This window comes from Coffea eugenioides, chromosome 11 (genome assembly GCF_003713205.1).
Source record: "Coffea eugenioides isolate CCC68of chromosome 11, Ceug_1.0, whole genome shotgun sequence".
NCBI classification, from domain to species: domain Eukaryota; kingdom Viridiplantae; phylum Streptophyta; class Magnoliopsida; order Gentianales; family Rubiaceae; genus Coffea; species Coffea eugenioides.
In genome coordinates this window covers 35,882,656-35,902,954 of record NC_040045.1, presented here as the reverse complement: position 1 = coordinate 35,902,954, position 20,299 = coordinate 35,882,656, and the positions used below count along the sequence as shown (strand labels likewise).

The window sequence follows — 20,299 nt, the reverse complement described above, 5'->3', positions numbered from 1 at the left end:
TGATTAAAGGTTATTATCATTTTATTTCTCTTTAATGTTTGGTACCACTATCAATTTCTCTCTTAACATTATTATCTTTTAGTCGTTTTACTCCAAAATTAACGATCAAACTTAACGAAATTTGTTAATTGAAGTGAAAGACATATTTAGCTCTTAAAATTACTATCTCTTTACTCTCATAAACTATAGCCTCGTTATCTCTTTACTCTCATAAACTATCTCTTTACTCTCATAAACTATCTCTTTAAAAGATCGATGCATTCTAACTTCCTTTCGGATGCATTTGTTAGATGCAGAAGATTTGGATCGAACATCTGATCGAGTGTTGGACACAAAGAATTCATATTAGGCGTCCGATAGTTCCAACGACTAGTTTATCAACAACTAATTTTTTGATTGTTGGAAAGGCTTTTAGGGCAAAATTTCACCACCTACAAATACCCTCAAATATGAGAAGAAGAGGGAATTTTGCCTACACAAAATACAAGCTTTCAAGTGTGATATTTATATAGAAATATACTTTGATTATTGTATAGGTATGGAAAAATTTGAGTTTATAAGTTTTTTCAAAGAGGAGAAGTAAAACCCTTATGAAGGTGACCCTCACTTATAAAGTAGTTCTCAATTAATTGGATGAACTTTCAATTTGTAGTTAGTTGGTGGTTAGTTATGAGAGTTGTAAAACTCTTTGGATTAACTAATGATTTTTAGGGTAATGGAATGAGCTTTCACTTGTACAAGTTGGTTATTGTCATCATTAACTGAAGAAACTACTTAGCTAATTCAACTTCAAGTTTAAAAGAAGTTTTGGAGTTTGATTGCTTTGCAATCCTTTTACTTTATTGCTCTCTTTTGTTATTTGTTTGTGTGGTTTAATTTGCTTATATCTCTTGTTATTATGTGTGCTTGAGTGCTTATTTACTTAAGTTATTTTTGTTGAATAATTGAGTAAAAATTTGGCCTTTACTTGCTTTAATGTTTTCAACCTAATTCACCCCCCTTAGATTGCTTTGGACCTAATATAAGCTATTCAGAATTACCAAATTTGGTTTTCATACAAACTTTTACAAGAATTCTATTGGCCAAATATGTTCATCGTCATTTTTATGATTAACTAGCCACATATTTATAATGAAGATATAAATTCTTGTTCTAAAATTTTATAAATCAACAAAAAGGAAAAAAAAACGAAGAAGATCCTAGGTGGGAGGACTAATTAACCTTCTAGTTCCTAAAAGTCAAAATTTTGATAGCAATAGAAGTTTTAGATTGGAAAAGTGTGATGAATGTTAAAGTATTAGCTCAATGTAGTCTTAGTGTTAGTTCAAAATTTAACCTCTAACATGATACATAAGGTTTAGGGTCTTGTCCTTTGTTGGCATTTTAGACAGTAATTCTAAATAACTAGGTTCACTACATTGTATTTTAGAATTGAGTATTAAAATGCCAATAAAACATAGAACTGTAATTCCAAGAAACTATCTACCTTTCTTTGTAGTTCCTTTGATCCATATCAAGTGAAAGCTTGGTGATTAATTAGATAGTTCAACAGAGCTTTTTCAGTCTCATTCTGCAATAAATGATTCAAAATTGCTCTCATGACTTTATTTGTTAGTTATGTGAGAAGTAACTTATGAAGAGATATTCTTTGTGTATGGCTATGTATGAATGTAAGTTGTTCAAGAATCTTGTCTATCCTCCTCAATTTGGGGTTGATCCAATTGTTAGAGATGCAAGGGAATAAATGTCTAGTTAGAGGGGAATATTTATACCTCTATGCGCTACTGAAATATTCCCAAATATACTGTCAATAAGTTACTGTTCAGTTGGGAGATTAGATGCCGAATTATGGATTTCTTTCTAAATCTTGTGTACTTTATAAGGGTTCTCTCCTTCACTTCTATTTGATGATTTTGAGATATAAAGCAAAAAAAGAAAAAAAAGAAAAAATTGCATTTGTAAATCAACTAATTACAAATTACCATATAAATTAAATCATTTATGAGTTTTGATCTTAACCATCTAATCATCTAAGGGTAGCAAAATTTTTAGTTAAATATTGGGGAATTAACTAAAAATAGCACAAGAAGTATTTTTCCCAAATAAATGAGGAAACTCATGGGGTGAGGACTTATGTTTTTCCAAAATAAGGAATTTTTAAAATTTTTTCCCATGAAATTCTTGAATAATTCAAGTCTCTTACAACTTTTGATTCTGGATCTACTTGTCTTTAAATCCAAAATCTCCAACTTATAGTTCCGTCCCTCTTATCATTCAACCTAACCCTCATCTGATTATAAATATATACTAATACATATATCACATTTTAGATTTGTGTAACTTCGATGCTGTTAAGAAAAAACGATTAAGAATTATATCAACCATTCAAAAGTAAATTGGGACAACATATTCTTTTACAATTTTGAGAGAAACGTCAAATACTAGATTTAAAAATTGAATATGATGGTATTTGAGAAGATATATGTAAGTAAAATCAATGCTTCCACAACAATAATTTAAAAGATTCATAATTTGACTATTATGGATAGATTTTCACTTGGAAGGTAAAAAAAAATAGTTTGCCTTTTTTACAAAAAAAAAAAAGTTACTTTTAGAAATCTAGGTACAAAACTATTATTTTTGTTGTTTTCTTTGTGACTACTCCACAATCCACTCTCCAAGTAGCAAATGAGTAGCCTGGACCTTGAAAGTTTCATTCATTTTTTCCTCTAGCTAAATTACCTACAACAAGTAGCATTGAGACCAAACAACTGTTACATTAACAGTTTGCAGTACACATGTAGATCATTTCAATGAACGAACACCACTTCTGCCGAAAAAGTTGAGAAAAAAGAAACCATTAGGAGTCTTAAGTTAGATTGTTATATTTCGTTAAAAAGTATAAAAACATGTAGGAGTTCCAGAAAGAAACAACGCTAGTATGTTTCCTTACAATTTGGCAACATTGAATCAAATAGGTAGCCTGATGTCTTGATAGATTGACTATTGGAGGGAGAGAGAGAACTTATAGGAGGCTTAGTGGATGGAACATGGGCTTAATGTTCAACATATATTGCAGTCTTTTTTTTTTTTTTTCTAGTGGAAGAGGAGCTAGAGAGATGGTAGTGTGGAGTGACCGGTAGTGATAAAGGAATGGAGATGGTAGAGGTAATTTTGAACTTAAAAAATAATCCAGGAGGATGGTTTAGGATATTCACACCATTTTTTTTGCTTATCTCATTTGAGGTTTTGTTACCTAAAAAGTAAAAGTAAGGGAGATAAATATAATTTTTTAAATTTGAGGAGAGCTACCTGTAATTGTGTAAAGCTTTAGGGGAGGTTTGTGAAATTTACCCTAATTCTATGGATGAAATAAAAGTGAAAACATATGACAAATGACAGTGATGTTGGGTTGGGTGAGCTTGGGTGGGATGGATTTAACGGTTGGGCTTAAGTAAATAGCCATTAGACTATTTAATCATGGGTTATTATCACTTTACCCCCTTAAACTATATAACTACTGTCAATTTATTTCTTAACGTTATCTTTTAGCCACTTCATCCCCATAAATAATTCATCTCAACATGTTAAGAATTTTTGGACAGAAATACCCCTTTATTCTATAGCATTATCACATTGTTATTATCACTTTTTCTCTTGAAATTATAGTGATACAATCGCTTTAATTCCTAACATTATTTTCTAAATATTTTATCTCATCGATAATTTAACTAGTATGGTAAAAAAATTTTAAATATATTTTTCTTTTTTATATGTAATTAAAAATAAAAAGTTGGAATGATTATTCTTCCTTATTTTTCACTTTAAGAGATCTTTTTCTCAAAAATTATTTTCACACTTATTAATACTAGAAAAAGAAAAGGAGATAGGAAAGAAGGAGATAGAAAATTAGATTTTGGAAGGAAAGAAAACAAAATAGAGTCTAACATTATCGTATTATTTTAAGATTGTTGGGATTATGATTGGAATTTGATGGTAAATAGAAAAGTGAAATAATTTTAAAATAATAAAAGTATTTAATTCTTTCTTATTTTTATTTTTTTAAAAAAGAATTGAGTTCTTCTCTCTCTCTCTCTCTCTCTCGCTCTCTATCTCTCTCTCCCCCCTCACCCTCCCTCTCCCCATCTTTCTATTTTTTTAATATTAATAAGATTGTCAAGAAAAAAGAGATTAACACTTTGACTTTTTTCTTGATAATAAAAGGAGAAGAGTCACTCTAAATTTTTTTATCGTTTTTCTAAAGTTCTTTAACTCGCTAAGTTGGTTTAATGGCGAGGTAAATTGCCTAATACATAACTCCAGGGGGTAAATTGATAACGAGGCTATAGTTTATGAGAGTAAAGAGATAGTAATTTTAAGAGCTAAATATGTCTTTCACTTCAATTAACAAATTTCGTTAAGTTTGATCGTTAATTTTGGAGTAAAACGACTAAAAGATAATAATGTTAAGAGAAAAATTGATAGTGGTACCAAACATTAAAGAGAAATAAAATGATAATAGCTTTTAATCAATCCTAGCTCCAGTTGCGGGAAAATATACATGAATAAAGGTCTTTAACTCGTTAAATTGATTTAATGGTACGGTAAAATAAAGTGATAATAGCTTTTAATCAATTCCGGCTCGAATATACAGGAGTAAGGTCCGTTTAATTGGACGGAAAACATTTTTTCCAAACATTCCACTGTTTGGACGCAATTTAATTTGGGAAAATGATTTCTGATGAAAAATAAGTTACACCGATTCCTTTAGTAAAATCATACTTCTTTCACAGCCTTCAACGGAAAACCATCGATAAAAGACGATCCCTTCTGCGGCAGCGATAAAAGACGATCTCCAGCGACATCTCATAGGCAAACCAATCCCTTCTTCGGCAAACCATCTCCAGCGACATCTCATCCCCGTTCCCGCAACAACATCTCTAACAAGGGTGAAGACTCCTTAAGTATTTCCAGAGGTATGATAGTCTATTATTAGTTTTTTTCCCTCCCTTTTCCTTTGAAAAATTGTCTAGAGTTACTGGTGTAGATTCTTGAAGTTGGATTTGAATGAATTTTTGTGGGTTGCTTTTGTTTTAGTTTGTTCTTACCTGATTAGGGTTACATTTGATTTGATTGATGCTAATGAATTAATTTGGCTGCTGAGTTTTGGGGGTTTTATGATTCTTGAAATCTGATTACTAATTTCTGTGGCTTTTACCTATTGGGAACTTGAACTTGCAATTTTGACTGTCTTTCTGGTTGTTTGATTGCTTCTCTCAATACTTTACTGACCCAAATCCTGTGTCATCAACACGTTTCTTAATTGGTATGATATCAGGATTTCAGTCCCGTAGCCATACATGCGAGTAACTTTTACTTGTAAAATTTGCATTATGTTGATCTAATGTCTAATTGCAGAGAGAGTATTTAGCCTGTTGACTTTGAATTTATAACTAGACATACACTAAAAATTGTTCGCCTTCAACTCCCCATTTATTTGCGGGACCAAATGAAAATGTTGAGGCAAAAGGTCATTTGTCCAAAGACCCTTATAAGGTTTGCCAATTTCACCAAGTTGAAACCTCTTCAATTTGACGGGAACATAGACAAAGATAACAAGAAACCCTTCATTCAAAGGAATCCAGGCTCTAAATTCTTCAACTTATTCATGTCTTCTTTGAAACCTGAAACAGCATGTTCTTGCAAACACACAGAAAGTTTACAACCATCCTTTTCCCCTTCATTTGCTGAAGAATAGGGCAAAAAGAAACGGGGCTCAACGCTTCCAAGCAGGTTTCTTGACAGAGGAAAAACTGTAACAGGACCTCCCCAACCAAAGTCCACTGTGGATGGCCTAAGTGTCTCCAATCAGTAATTCCACTCGCCTTTGCTCCTACTGTGGTCCCTTCATGATAATTTAGCTCCTGAAAATCGATAAATGATCGAACATATTCATCAGATACATTGTATTTGCTCTTGTTGATCAATTCTGCTGTTTTATATATCGGTTGATCGACATGGTCTTCAGCCTTGGTCAGAATTCCCCAGTATCCTGCTGGTAGTGGTGGCTTGACTAGCTTTCTTATGTTGATTGCATATGCAAACTTCACTTTCTCATCAGAAGGGATCCCAGAAGCCTTAACTCTGTTTCACGAATTAAAGATCAAGTCAAGGGTAGGGACGGAATCAATTTTTGTGAAAATACATTTATATGGTCATGTAATCATGAAAATCATCCTAACAAAAATTTGTAGCTTTTTGATATAACCTCCAACATCACGTGTGCTTCCAAAATATATTCATTTGTCATTCCTTTCATTATAATTCAAAGTGGAGTGATTCTCTTACTGGTAGTATTCAATTATTTTTCTCTGTCTTTTTTTTTTTAATCTGTGCTAACTTCAAGCTATGTGCCGAATTGCTTGACAAGTCTTGACCCAGTGATTTTGATGCTATTATTGTTGATCTTCTTAGCATGCAGGTAAACGGGGTTGAAGGTGCAATTGGAGGTTAATATTGCAACTGTAAGGAATGAAACTCCTGTTATAAGCATGTATTTATGAACTCATAATAGTCTATGACAATTGTCATATAGCTTACTATATTAAATCCTTTTCCTGCTGTGATTAATAAATGAATTACTCGTTGATGTAGTCTCAGTGATAATACATATAATTGCTTTATTTTGTTAGGAAAACTCTTGTGTGTTTGTTACACTTCATTGCGCGAGTAGTAATTCTGTTGGTCAACTTATAGCTAGGTTCTACAGGTTGTATGAAGTTGCCCATACTTTCAGGTTGACAAATCTGATTTGAATTTGGATCCATTGCTCTCTGGACACGTGTCTGTTGCTCCATTAATGTCTTCTTTTTTTGGAAAAAGTGTCAAGAGTACTTGATCAGGTCTCAAGCAGAAGACAAATGATACAATTTCTCTACCATGTGATGGCAGCAAGCATCGTTTATTGCCATGAATTTATTTGAGAGAGCAAGTTTAGAGATGATGACTACATTAGAGGGATGTTGAGGGGGTGTGAAGGAACTAGGGAGAAGAAGGGAGAGCTATGATGTGAGATAGATTGTAGATGCTTATCTGATTTCTGTTATGTGCTATTGTGTTGTTAAAATCTTGAGTGTTGTCTCTTTTGTTTTACTTTTTGACTTATTTCATCCCTTTGCAGTGCTGCAAGGTGTCTTTTTGTTGATACTTAGCCTATGCACTGATCTGTTGGTGGTTTATGTCATTTTTCTTTAATATTCTGATATACGTTTCTTTTGGATAATATGACCTGCAGTTTCCATTTGGTTGAAATATCTTTGGGTCCGTTTGGATTCCTTTTTTTTGCACCTGTTTTTGAAAAACTGTTTTTCACATTCCAAATGCTACAGTAAATGTGTATTTCAAAAACAATTCCAAAAACACTCATATCCAAACATTATATCAAAAACAACTCCAAATATACAAATTTAATATGTATATTTCAAATTGTATATTTCAATTATCTATATTATACATATATTATATTAATATAAATTGAAATATACAAATTGAAAATTATATATTTATATGTTATATATTTATATATTATATATTATATAAATATTTATATACATTAATATTATACATAGTATAATATACATAATATGTAATATTGTATACATAATATCAAAAACAACTCCAAATATACAAATTTAATATGTATATTTCAAATTGTATATTTCAATTATCTATATTATATATATATTATATTAATATAAATTGAAATATACAAATTGAAAATTATATATTTATATATTATATATTATATAAATATTTATATACATTAATATTATATATAATATAATATAATATACATAATATGTAATATTGTATACATAAATGTATAAATATTTATACATAATATATTATGTACATTGTCTTATAATATATACATTATTAATGTACTTTCATTATTATGTACATTATTGTGTATAATAATGTATAATAATGTTATGTATAATATATAATATGTATAATAATGTTATGTATAATATATAATATACATAATATGTAATAATGTATAAATGTATATTATGTATATTATATTATATTATATATATACAATATTATGTATATTATACAAATTGAAAATTTTATATTATATATTTATATATTATATATTGTATAAATATTTATATAATGAAATATACAATAAATATTACAAATTGAAATATTATATAAACACCATATTTATTAATATTCAAATATTTATAATTAATATTAATGTATATTATATATATTAAATATTTATAAATAATATATTTATATATTTATTTATTCATATTATATATAATTTATTTATTTAATATATATTTTTATATATTTATATAAAATATATATATTATAAAATTATATATAATATAATATATATTATATTATATATATTATACATTTATATAAATGTACATTTATACATAATATATATATTTATGTATATTTATAATATACATTTATATTATGTATTATATATAATATAATACCTTTATAATACATTTATACATTTATATAATATTCATTTATAATTTATATATTTATAATAATATACACTTATACATTTCTAAATATATTTATATTATGTATTATATATAATATAATACATTTATATATTTTTATATAAATATATAAATATATAAATATATTTATTTATATATTTATATAAATGTATTATAAATGCATAAATATGTATTTATATAAAAATATATAATTTTTACATTTATATAATATTCATTTATAAGTTATACATTTATAATAATATACATTTATACATTTATAAATATATTTATATTATGTATTATGTATAATATAATACATTTATAATATATTGATATATTTTTATATAAATATATAAATATATTTATTTATAAATATTTATAAATGTATTATAAATGCATAAATGTATATAAATATAAAAATATATAAATTATAAATTATAAAAATACTCAAAGATATGTTTTAAAAATACCTCTAAAAATAATCCAAAAAACATCTATAGTAAAACAACTCAAAAAATAACTAATCCAAACGGACTTGTATTTCAAAAACGAAATGCTACAGTGTTGTTTTTGAAAAATAACCCCAAGAACAGCTAATCCAAACGGATCCTTTATTTATTGAAATTTTAAGCTGATTTCTGGTAGTTATAGGAGTTCATTAGCACTGAGGTTCTTAGCTTAAAAGAATAACTGTTGAATAATGAATCATTATACGATTCAAATTATGAGCTAATTCATTGTGATTATTTACAAGTTCAATTGATTCGCACTAAAAATGATAATATGATTATAATGGATAGAAACTAAAAACAACTTGTAATGAGAGGAATGTTTTAAGAATAGGAAATATTGCAACATATCAACAAATACTAAAAAAGGAAGTCAGAAAATATTTTCACTGACAAACCAAATACCAGAAAATTATGAAAAAAAGGAATTTGGAAAATATTTTCACTAAGGGTATGTTTGGTTCTCCATGAAATTGGGGTTTAGAATTGGAATTGGGGCTCCAATTCTAATTCTGTTGTTTGGATTATGCTCCAATTGAAGAATTAGAATTCAATTTGAATTCTATGAGAGTTCAATTCCATGAATTGAATTCTTTACCGGACCAAAAGAATTCTAATTCCAATTTCACAACTAAACCATAAGAAATGGATATACACGCGAATCTAACATGGGTAAAAAATTAAAAGCGGGTCAAATATACAAGCATCCCTCTCTCCTATTCTAATTCACCATTTTTTCTCAGCCGCAAGTGCTCCTGCTCTCCACCATCGCTTCTACCTCTGCCCTAACATTTTGCCGCTTCCACCATCGTTTCCCCTATCGCTCTTCGTTTCAGCCATCCCTCTGCCCTTCGCCTCTCCTGCCACGCATCCACCCATCATCTTGCCAATCGCAAGACTAATCTGAGTGCTCTCTCCTTACCCCTGCCTAATTTTCTCGAATTGGGTTCTTCAGTCTTGAAGGTAATATCTCCTAAGAATTTGCACTGAAATTTGACGTTTTCTTACAAAGCACTGCCTAACCCTTGAGTGCCAGATATTAATTCTAGTAATGGTTCTTGACTTTGGTTTTACAGCCCAGCAATGGCTCAGAACCTACAGTTGGAAAGACCCTTGTTAAGGACGGAGGTCTATTTTTTTATAGAAACTTGGTACTGGATTGGTGTATGAGCAGCATGTTCAATCTTCTTTTTATTGAAGTATTGACATTTTTAGAGCGTAAGCCCCACGTACAACCTTGTTATCATGCAATTTTTGTTCCTAATATACTATATAGTAAAGAAGTCCATGTCTTAATTTTGTGGTGTCAACTTAATGTCAGCTCTAGGAGATAATAAAGCTGTTATTCTTGAGGATGATGAGCAAAACAAGGATAGACGGCAAGTTGCATCACATCCTGGAGGTTTGTGGTCTATTCAACTCCAGCCTTTTGCATATGCAACTCAAAGATAAATACTCTGTATCCCTTGATAAAATAAGTTCAGACTTTAGACAAGGTTTGAAACGTGATATATACATTTTCCCAAGATTCAATATAAAGTTTAGTACTCAATTAGTGCTTAAATTTAATGGATTCTAAAAGTACAAAAGGAGGAAGAAATAAAGAATCTAAAATGCACAAAAGGAGGGAGGAAATGGAGAAAGAAAGAATCTACCGACAGAAAGAAAATGGAGTAAAGAAAATTGAGGTTATTGACATTCAACAAGGGAACTTATTTCATCCTAAAGCTGCATTCTGGTGATTTAATTACTACTTCTGCTGAAGTCTTTAGTAGTGGATGCAATTTTAGTCAAGTTAATGAACTTGTATTTGTCACAGTTGATGGATTCAAATAAGCTGTGGTGTGATTGTTCTCAACAAGACCACAATTTTGGTTTGTTCAAGAAGCGATGGACCATTTTGAGAGATGTATCGTTTTTTTGATGTTAAGACTCATGTCATGATAATTAATGTCATGATAATTAGTGCTCAGCAAGTTGTGAGAATATATGATCTTCAGCATTCTTTGCAAAAGGTCGAAGAAGCTCTCTTGCAGGGACTAGAGCAACTTCACTTGTGCAACCATGTACAATCTGTTTATGCATGTGGATTTGTGTATGTTTGGCAGCACACCTTTCCACTGATAATTTTCTCTTTAAAAATCAACGAATTGCACAAGATGAGATATTTATGGTTTGTTGGTAACAAGTGATGCAGGTTTTTGTTCAAAACTGTTCTTGAAGTTTTGGGTCAAACGTGTCTGCATGAAAAGGCATGTTAATGTGGTCTTGTTAAGAGATACTTTAGACTTCATAGTTTCTTGTTTTTATTTTGTGAATAGTTACTTTCTTGTTCATCATTGTCCAGAAACTTTACTTACATACACAACGAACTTTATCTTGTTGTCTTACATACCCCAATTAGTTTTGTATCTAATATAATTTAATTAAGAATAAAGGAAACAAGAGTAATACTATATTTTTATTTTGTAGAAAAGGAACTAATTGGTTTTTTTCTTTAAAGCTTTAATAACAATTGGTTAAATGCAAGAAAAAATAAATTATTAAAGGCATTAATTGATTTTTTCCTTGAAACTTTAGTAAGAATTAGCTAAATGTTTAAAAAATTATTCCATACGAAAAAGAAAAAAAGAAAATTTTTATGTAAGCAAATGTTAGATGGAAACAATTCTAATTCTTAATGAATTCTTCTCGCATCCAAACAAAGAATTTGGAATTCCAAATGAATTCTATATCAATTCTATGCATTTCCCAAACAAAAGAATTCCAACGTTTTGGAATTCCAATTCCTAGAATTCAAATTCTATAGAATTTCAATTCCAATTCAATTCCAATTCTGTAGAACCAAACGTACCCTAAGTAACCAAACACCAGAATATTATGGAGAAGGAAGTGATTTTCCAGGAAAATGACTTCGATATGAAAGATATTTTCAGTCCAACCAAACGGACCCTAAGGCTTTTGGCTTTTCCTTTGCAGAGTTCAATTAGCGCTTGGGTGGAGAGCAGAATGGAGGAGGGCGAGGGTGCTGGGGTTGTAGGTAGCAGCAGTGAGTTCCATGCAGATGAGCATCCTATGGAATTGGAATCACAATTGGAAGAAGAACATGAAGTCGATGATGAAGGAGAAGGCACAACTGCTAACACTATGGCTAATATTGAAGAAGAAGATGATGATGATGAGGATGAAGAGGAAGAAGGGTATAAATTCAGGTTCAGTGATGACATGGATCCTCTGGCTTTTGCCAAAGAGGACGCATCTGGGCTCCAGCCTTACGAACAATTCCAGCGCCTGGAGCACGACTATGAAGCTTTGGCTGCCAAAAAGCGCAAGGCCCGTCTCCAAGCCATACCCCAAGGGTACCCTCTCTCTCTCCTTCTGACTATTTGCTAATCAAAAGCAACTTGCACTATTTCTTCAAGTCCTTTGAATGAGTATTGCTAATAATACCAGAGGAAAAAGATAGCTCCTCTATTAGCGCGACCAATTCTTCAAATTTTTACAACGTAGGTCGCTCTTATTTAGTTCCGTCTTCTTGTTATTGTGATTTTGATTGAAAATTCATCGTTTGTTTCCTATCAAGAGCTTCATGCAAATTGTGTTCTGTTTGCTTCAATAAGACATGTTTAATAAATTTTGGAAACAATCAAGTCATCCGGCTGTTGATTTTGCTGAGGTTATAGAAGATTGCTTCTCTTGTTGTTGTTGTTGATGGAACTAAATAAGGGCGACCTACATTGTAAAAATTTGAAAGAATTGGTCGCGCTAATAGAGGAGCTATCTTTTTCCTCTGGTTTTATTGAAGATTTTGCTGAGGTTATAGAAGTTTACACACACTGGCATATATATATATTTGCAGTTTGACTTTGTTGTTTCTGTATCTCGTTTCTTTTGAATGTGCTACCTGGTTACTTCTTAACAGCTTCATTTAGCTGTCTTTGATCAGATGATCTAGCCTTTTTCTTCATTGCTTTATTTTTTGGAATCTTGGCGAGTTTCCAATTTTGAGTGGGTCGTAATGGTGATTTAGCTTTCTTTTGTCTCCAGCTAAAACCTGATATTGCCATGGCATTGCTGGGTCTCTTAGATGGCCTACCTAGGGAGGTAGAGAGTAAGTGTGGCTTTGTTTGAGTCTCCTATGTCAATTTTTGGTATCAGTAAGGTGGCATCTACTCACTGAAAACAATTGAACCATTGTGAAACTGTCTGTTCTCATTGTAATTTTTTGCACATAAAGGAATTAATGTTTTCTTATGTACCTAAAGAAGGAAAGAAAAATGAATTTTTTGGCATGTGATTTAATACTTCCCATTGGAATCCCCTTAAAAGTTTTTTCTTTTTCTCAAGTTTCCAACTTTTTTGCTCAATGCTCTGCTGATATTATGTTCTTTTCGTTTCTTTCATTGGTGGTGTGGCAGGGAAGTACCTGCAGCTAAAAAACCACGGCAACGACAAGAGGATGTTTCTGGTGCAACCATGGAAGAAATAATGGAACTCATGAATTATGGCTCTAGAAGAAGATCCAGGAAGGTATGGTATTCATGCATGTTCACTTTTTTCCACCATAGCTTTGTGCTTTCACCAATTTTTGCTCTTGCACTTGTGGCTAAGTTGGAGGATTTCGAGCTTAACTAGTCTAGACAATTTCAAAATCATGTCTTTTTCTTGTAACATTGTGCTGCATTCATGCATCTGCTTTATTATGAATGCATTGACTAAAAAAAAATAATTTCGCATTGAAAATACAACTTATGATTAACTTTTTGCACTAGCCAAGATGCACTGTGAAACCTAAAGGCTTAGTTTTCATGCTTCAATGTGGTAGGTATGACCTTTCAGTTGATGAAAAGGACGTGTCTTTTCATGTTGTTTCACTCTTGTAATGTGTTCAATAAAGTACAACGCCATATCTATGCAACCATGTTTTGGATTCACCCACGTAATTCTCTTTAATATAGTTCCTTTTTTTCATTTTTTTGGGGAAAAAATTACTCTTGTTGGTTCCTTTTCCAGTTTTCATTTTGAGTAAGATTTTTCTTGACCTTGCAACCTCGTCGGTGACAAAGTGATTGGCAATCCTGTGAAATGACCCCCTCCTTTTTGGCTGTTTCTTTGTTCTTTTGGACTTATATTAAAGAGCTTTTACAAGGATATGATAATTGGAGAACAGCTGTTTTAATAGATTGAGTTCAATTTTACCATAGTTGATAATGCTTCCTTTTTTTTGGGTTTCTTTGATCAGATTGTAGACGAATGGAATCTGAGCCATAGATATTCCTTTAACTGTTGAGTGACTTTTGCCGTGGACCTGTGGACTTGTTTTTTTAATTTTTTGCTCATTTTGCTCACCCGTGGCCCAAACATAATCTAGTCCGATTTTGGTAATGCTTAAGATTTTGAGAAACCAGCAAGAATGCGGCCAAGCAGCTTCCCTACATATGCAGTCTGATATCTGTCACCATTATATCAAAAGCAGCAGGAACAAGGCCAGCAGCTTGGCTCTCATGTTCTCCGTCAAGTATTTTAGTTATAAGCATTGCTGCCATCGTGAAAGGAAACTTCTATTGATAAAGATTTCTTAGAATAGTTAGTACCTTAACGTTTATATTCTGGGTGTTTCAGGGGAGCATATTCTGTTTCTGGTGCCACCTCAAACCATTGGTCTTCATATGCTTCATTTATTTATTTTAACTCATGTCTTGAGTGGACATATGTAAGTCTTTTCATAATGCATATATAGGAATTAATCCATGAAAACCTGGGTAAGAGCACACTAGCTAGTACCAAGTCTTTTGGGACTCACTCTAATTCATTATCAACACCTAAAACAAAAATATCACTGGACCTTGTCTCTACCAAATTGAAAGTCACAACTCAGACTAGTGTAAGTAACTTTTTTATCCATCTTTATTTGAGTAATTTGACAGTGTTTCAAGATGGAGATGGTTGCAAAAACCATTTTAATCTGTAGGAGACCTTTCTAAGAAGCTATCTTTCTCTTGTTTTTCCTGCCAAGCAGCCCAACACCTTAGCGAGATACCCAGCTTGAGGCAAAGACTGAGGAAAAGAAATTTGAGAGCCACATTCACATTCCTGATCTTTTTTTTCTCTGTTCATGACATTTTTTTTTGGCTTTGCGGACAAATAAAATTGGTTGGATTCATATTTAAGTTTTTTAAGGTTTTTTTTGTTGCATTATCTTCTGAAGTTTTATGCTACCCTATTTTTTTTTGGTTTTGGGACATTTTGCAAACTGCTTGTTTTTTACCTTGTGCAGTCCAAGAGAAGAGGTCGACGAAAGGGATCAAGGAATAAAGTCAGTCCTGAAGTGACTCGAAAACTTGGTGATGCTACTCTTCATTATGCCCATGGCCGCTATGGAGAGGTATGGCCTTAGCTTGCCTTATTTGTCATTCTGTAGGGCAATCTTTACTTGATTTACCATTTGGTTTTAACTATATCCATGCAAATTACTGCTATGGAAGGCATGGTGGTGACCATTCCTTAATTGTCTCTCTTTTTGGGTAAATTTCAGTTTGTTTACCATTTGCTTTGACTGGATATCTTGCATTTTGTTATTCATGGGCATCTACAATGATGTTGGCTGAAGAACTATTTCTTCATAAGGAATGCAAAATTACAGATCTATTCACTTTGTTAGCCTGCTTTGCAAAGTGTTGGTCCTCTCCTTTGAGTGAATAAGTTTCTTGCAGTTTGAATGCATTGACTTTGTTCTGGATATATGAGAATTAAGTCTTGTGCTAAGTCAGACCTTTTGTATTGAGGATCTAGTTATAATGGTTATAAAAAATAGCATATTTAGTTTTCTTTTAGGCACAGTGAAGTAACTGTACAAGCTCAGTAAAAGCCGAGTTATTTCTTATGAAGTTTTACTCGCACTTTTTGAGAAATTCAATACGATGGTCACTTTTTGTCTTCACATAGCACTTTATGTTAATTAGAACTGGTCGGAATCTCATTTTGACTTGGGCATTTTCTGGTTGTGTGCTTGGAATCTTTAGAAGGGCAATGTCTATAATGGTTGTTTTTGGTTATCAATTTTCTTGTTCATTGTAGATTTTCTGAGCTTGTAGGCCATAGGGATGTTTTATGAAGTGATTCGTCTTTCTCCCAATCTTCCTGATCCATATCATAGGCTTGGGCTCATCTATAATGAGATGGGTGATAAGAAGAGAGCCTTGGATTTCTACATGATTGCTGCCCATTTAACCCCAAAGGATGCATCTCTGTGGAAGCTTCTTGTGACATGGTCCGTAGAACAAGGTGATACAGGACAAGCCAGGTACTGCCTTTCTAAAGCAATAACAGCAGATCCTGAAGATATCAATTTGCGGTTTCACCGTGCATCTCTTTATGTTGAGTTGGGTGATTATTTGAAAGCTGCTGATTCATATGAGCAAATTTCACAGCTCTGTCCCGACAATGTAAAGGTACTACAGACTGCGGCCCAGCTGTATAAAAAATGTGGCCAATCTGAGCGTGCAGTCACTGTACTGGAAAGCTATCTCAGAAATTATTGCAAGGAACCTGATTTAAATGTGGTTGATATATTGGCTTCACTACACATGGAAGGCAATGCACATCATAAAGCCCTCGAGCATATTGAGCATGCACAGCAGGTTTACTGCTCTGGGAAAGAGATGCCATTATGTCTACGCACAAAAGCTGGAATATGTCATATTCACCTTGGAAACTTGGTAAAAGCAGAAGCTCTTTTCAATGTTTTGAGACATGAGAATTTACATGATCATCGCCAGTTGATTATTCAGATTGGAGATTCACTAATGAATCACGGGCATTATGAATCTGCAGTAGAATACTATATGATGTTGGTAGGAGATGATGTTAAGAACAATGGTTGCCTGTATCTGAAAATTGCTGAGTGTTGCTGTTGTCTGGGGAAACGATTGCAATCAATTGGTTACTTCTACAGAGCTTTAGACAAACTTGAGAATAGTGTTGATGCTCGGCTGGCTTTGTCATCACTTCTTCTTGAAGAAAATAAAGATGATGAAGCCATTTCTGTTCTATGTCCTCCTAAAGAATCAGAATCACTATTTAACTTGAACCTAAATGCAGCAAAACCATGGTGGCTTAATGGGAAGATAAAGTTGAAGCTTTCTCAAATCTATAAAGCTAAAGGATTGTTAGAGGCATTTGTAGATGTTTTTTTTCCTGTGGTTCGCGAGACATTGTTTCTTGAGACTATACAACAAAAGGTCAGGCCAAGGAAGAAGCTATCAAAAAGTGTTCTTTCTGAACGGATAAAAATACTTGATCATGTTAGGACTGATACTGTGTTTCATGGATTTAGACCTGTAGCTTCAGCATCAGATCTGTCTAGAGCGTCCAGAGCAAAAAAGTTACTAAAAAAGAAGGAAGCAAAAAGAGCTGCTGCTCTGGCTGCTGGAATTGAGTGGATAAGTGATGATTCAGAGGATGAATCTCCCCAACAAGCGCCAAGAGAGCTTCCTCTTCCAAACCTTATAAGAGATGCAGAACATCATCATCTCATTATAGAATTATGCAAATCACTAGCATCCTTGAAAAAGTATTGGGAAGCATTGAAAATCATCAATTTAACTCTGAAATTGGCCTCCAATGTTTTGTCTGTTGAAAGGAACGAAGAGCTTAGAACTCTGGGAGCCCAAATAGCATACACTATTGCTGATCCTGCTCACGGCTTTGAATATGCACGCTATATTGTTGATCAACGTCCTTATAGCTTTTCTGCATGGAACTGCTATTACAAAGTAATGTCAAAACTGGACAGTCGATATTCAAAGCATAACAAGTTTTTGCACACCATGCGAACCAAGCACAAAAGTTGTGTACCACTCACTCTCATTTTCGGGCACCAGTTTACCATGATCAGCCAGCATCAAGCAGCTGTTCGGGAATATTTGGAAGCTTACAAGCTGATGCCAGATATTCCCTTGGTCAATCTTTGTGCTGGAACTGCATTGATAAACTTGGCCCTAGGTCACAGACTTCAAAACAAACATCAGTCTGTGGCCCAAGGATTGGCATTTCTTTACAATAATTTACAGCTTTGCAGATATAGTCAGGAAGCACTGTATAATATAGCTCGAGCATATCATCATGTCGGTCTTGTTTCTCTTGCTGCTTTAAACTATGAAAAGGTTCTTACAATGCATGAAAGTGATTGCCCCATGCCAAACCTTCCAAATGAGAAACCAGATGGTCTGGCTTCTCCAAAGTCAGGCTACTGTGATCTTCGTCGGGAAGCAGCTTACAACTTGCATCTGATCTACAAGAAAAGTGGAGCAATTGATCTTGCCAGGCAAATCTTGAAAGATCATTGTGTCATATGACTGAATAAAGTATTCCCTGTAATGCAATTTCTTGTTTATGGAAAAGCCACATTTGATATGTCTTGCTTTGATTAGCAACACAGACATTTAACCTTAGAAATGGTAATTGTCTGTGTTTGCAAGGTATGTCTTTTGTTGTCCAAGTGCAGAGAAACACTGAATTCTTGAATCTTGGCAGGAAAGTAAAACGGTTATAGGTAATTTCAGTTAGTTCTTTGGCTACTTGCAACACAAATAAGCGGCTGAAAATCGAAACCTTGCAATTGCAAACTCCCTTCAGCATCTACTTCTAAAATTTTGAATCTTTTTGATTCAAAAAATTTGGACGGCGAAGATTGCTTTTGATTGAGATGTTCAGGCTGATCAGACAGTGATAAGCTATAGACCTGGAGGTGGAAGCTGAGGTGGCAGCAGTCTGATTGGTCCTCATTTTGAACCCTCTTCAATCAATAACAATGATGCCAGTTCTTCTAATCTCCTTTTTTCCAGCCTCATGGCAGCGCCCGCTCCACTCTCCTCGTTCATGTCTAATTGTCATCTGTTTAAAAATTACATATCAGGTCTTGGGTTTTGTGGTTTCTGTCCATGTTTACCTCAATTGTCTAGCTGTTCATTGCTTCAAGATTGGATTTTTGGTATGTAAAAGTACTGGTTTTTTCGTTTGTTTTTTCTGGGCTTATCGAGTTTTAGTTAGTATGTTAAATTTTTGATGAATTTATGCCTAGTTCTTAGATAATTTGGTGAACAGATTAGAAAATTTTGGGATTTTTATGGTTTGGTGTGTAAGTGAAGCTGTTTGGTGCTGATTCTGTATTTCGTTTTGTAGATTTTAGTTTAGTTTTGGGTTTAGTGCTAATTTTTTGGTTTTGCATTTTTAAGAAAAAGTTTTGCAGCTGATTATGGAAGTTTGAGTCTTGTTCTTGCTGGTTTTGATTGTTAAATTTTTGAATTTTGAGGTTTGGGGGACTTACTAGTGCAGGAAACATGGTAGCAGTTGTGTTATTGGAAATTAACATGGCCAGTTGTACGTGTGAAAAAATGTATAATCACATAGATATGTGCACAATGTATTTGTGGAAATTTGTTTTCTGCTTAATGTTTGGCAGGATATTTGTTTTTAAGAATGTCATTTTTCATTTTCTGCATTATGTTAGGCAAGGTATTTTTTTCCAAGGATGTTGTTTTGTGCATTATGTTCGGCAAGGAATTTGTTTTCCAAGAAGCATGTGTTTTCGCCTCTGTATCAAGTAAAACAGTTAATGTGGTTGGATCATGGAAATCTTGTTCATTTATGTGTATGGAACCTTTCTTTTAGCACAGTTGAAGATGTGTTTATACGTAAATGACAGTTCTAAGGTGATTAAAAATTCTTGATTTTTGCAGCAGCACTGGGATGCAAGCCATTTATGTAGCTTATTGGCTTCTCTTCTTGCTTGAGAATAGTCTTGATTTGAGAAAGATGATATTGATTCCTTGATGAAGCTGATATTAATGTGCTTAGCTGGAGTTTTACGGGCCAAAATTTAATTGTTGAGTTCTCAACTTATTTTTTTCATTCCTCAAAATCAGTGTTTTCTCCTCAGACAATTTGGTTTGGGTACTCGATTCTTTTCTGAAAACATTCTTGGGGTGCTAATTATGGTATGCCCCTCTGTAATTCCTCTGCTTTCTTTGCTGGATAAAACCACACAGCTTTTGTTTCTCAACAGCGTGTATTGCTATTGATATATCATTGTATGTAGTTACCCTTGCCGAGCCTGTGAGGGAACTGATTAAAATGTTCCTAATTCTTGGTAGTGCATTTAAGATGTGTATCTGCTGTAAATATGGAGATAACATGAGTAGGCTTCAGGTGGGTGTTTAACGAGTATCTTGTAGCCCATAAATTGCCCTACATACATGA

General features: G+C 32.8%; 1 protein-coding gene and 1 non-coding gene across 4 annotated transcripts; both read left to right on the top strand.

Moving 5' to 3' along the window:
- The first annotated feature begins 9,784 nt into the window (after positions 1-9,784).
- On the top strand, positions 9,785-19,202 carry LOC113754456 (general transcription factor 3C polypeptide 3-like). 3 transcript variants are annotated; one of them, XM_027298871.1, is made up of 7 exons: positions 9,785-10,003; positions 10,117-10,258; positions 10,362-10,442; positions 12,020-12,399; positions 13,459-13,570; positions 15,318-15,425; positions 16,135-19,202. In XM_027298871.1, exons 3-7 carry the CDS (start codon positions 10,395-10,397, stop codon positions 18,394-18,396), a joined length of 2,910 nt encoding a protein of 969 aa, XP_027154672.1. In that variant the 5' UTR covers positions 9,785-10,003; positions 10,117-10,258; positions 10,362-10,394; the 3' UTR covers positions 18,397-19,202. The 3 variants fall into 3 exon arrangements, with proteins under 3 accessions (XP_027154672.1, XP_027154673.1, XP_027154674.1); XM_027298872.1 differs by lacking the exons at positions 10,117-10,258; positions 10,362-10,442; XM_027298873.1 differs by lacking the exons at positions 9,785-10,003; positions 10,117-10,258; positions 10,362-10,442 and adding an exon at positions 13,088-13,151 and having other exon boundaries at positions 12,320-12,399.
- A 994-nt stretch (positions 19,203-20,196) lies between these two features.
- Positions 20,197-20,299, top strand: LOC113754605. Its single transcript, XR_003465286.1, has one exon. It is a non-coding gene; the product is annotated as a small nucleolar RNA snoR103 (small nucleolar RNA).

Bases quoted from the DNA above. Each gene is read 5' to 3' on its own strand.
- LOC113754456 (XM_027298871.1), top strand. From the start codon at position 10,395: ATGATGAGCAAAACAAGGATAGACGGCAAGTTGCATCACATCCTGGAG. The intron at 13,571-15,317 runs GTATGGTATTCA...TACCTTGTGCAG, and splicing joins CTAGAAGAAGATCCAGGAAG to TCCAAGAGAAGAGGTCGACG. The intron at 15,426-16,134 runs GTATGGCCTTAG...CTGAGCTTGTAG, and splicing joins CCCATGGCCGCTATGGAGAG to GCCATAGGGATGTTTTATGA.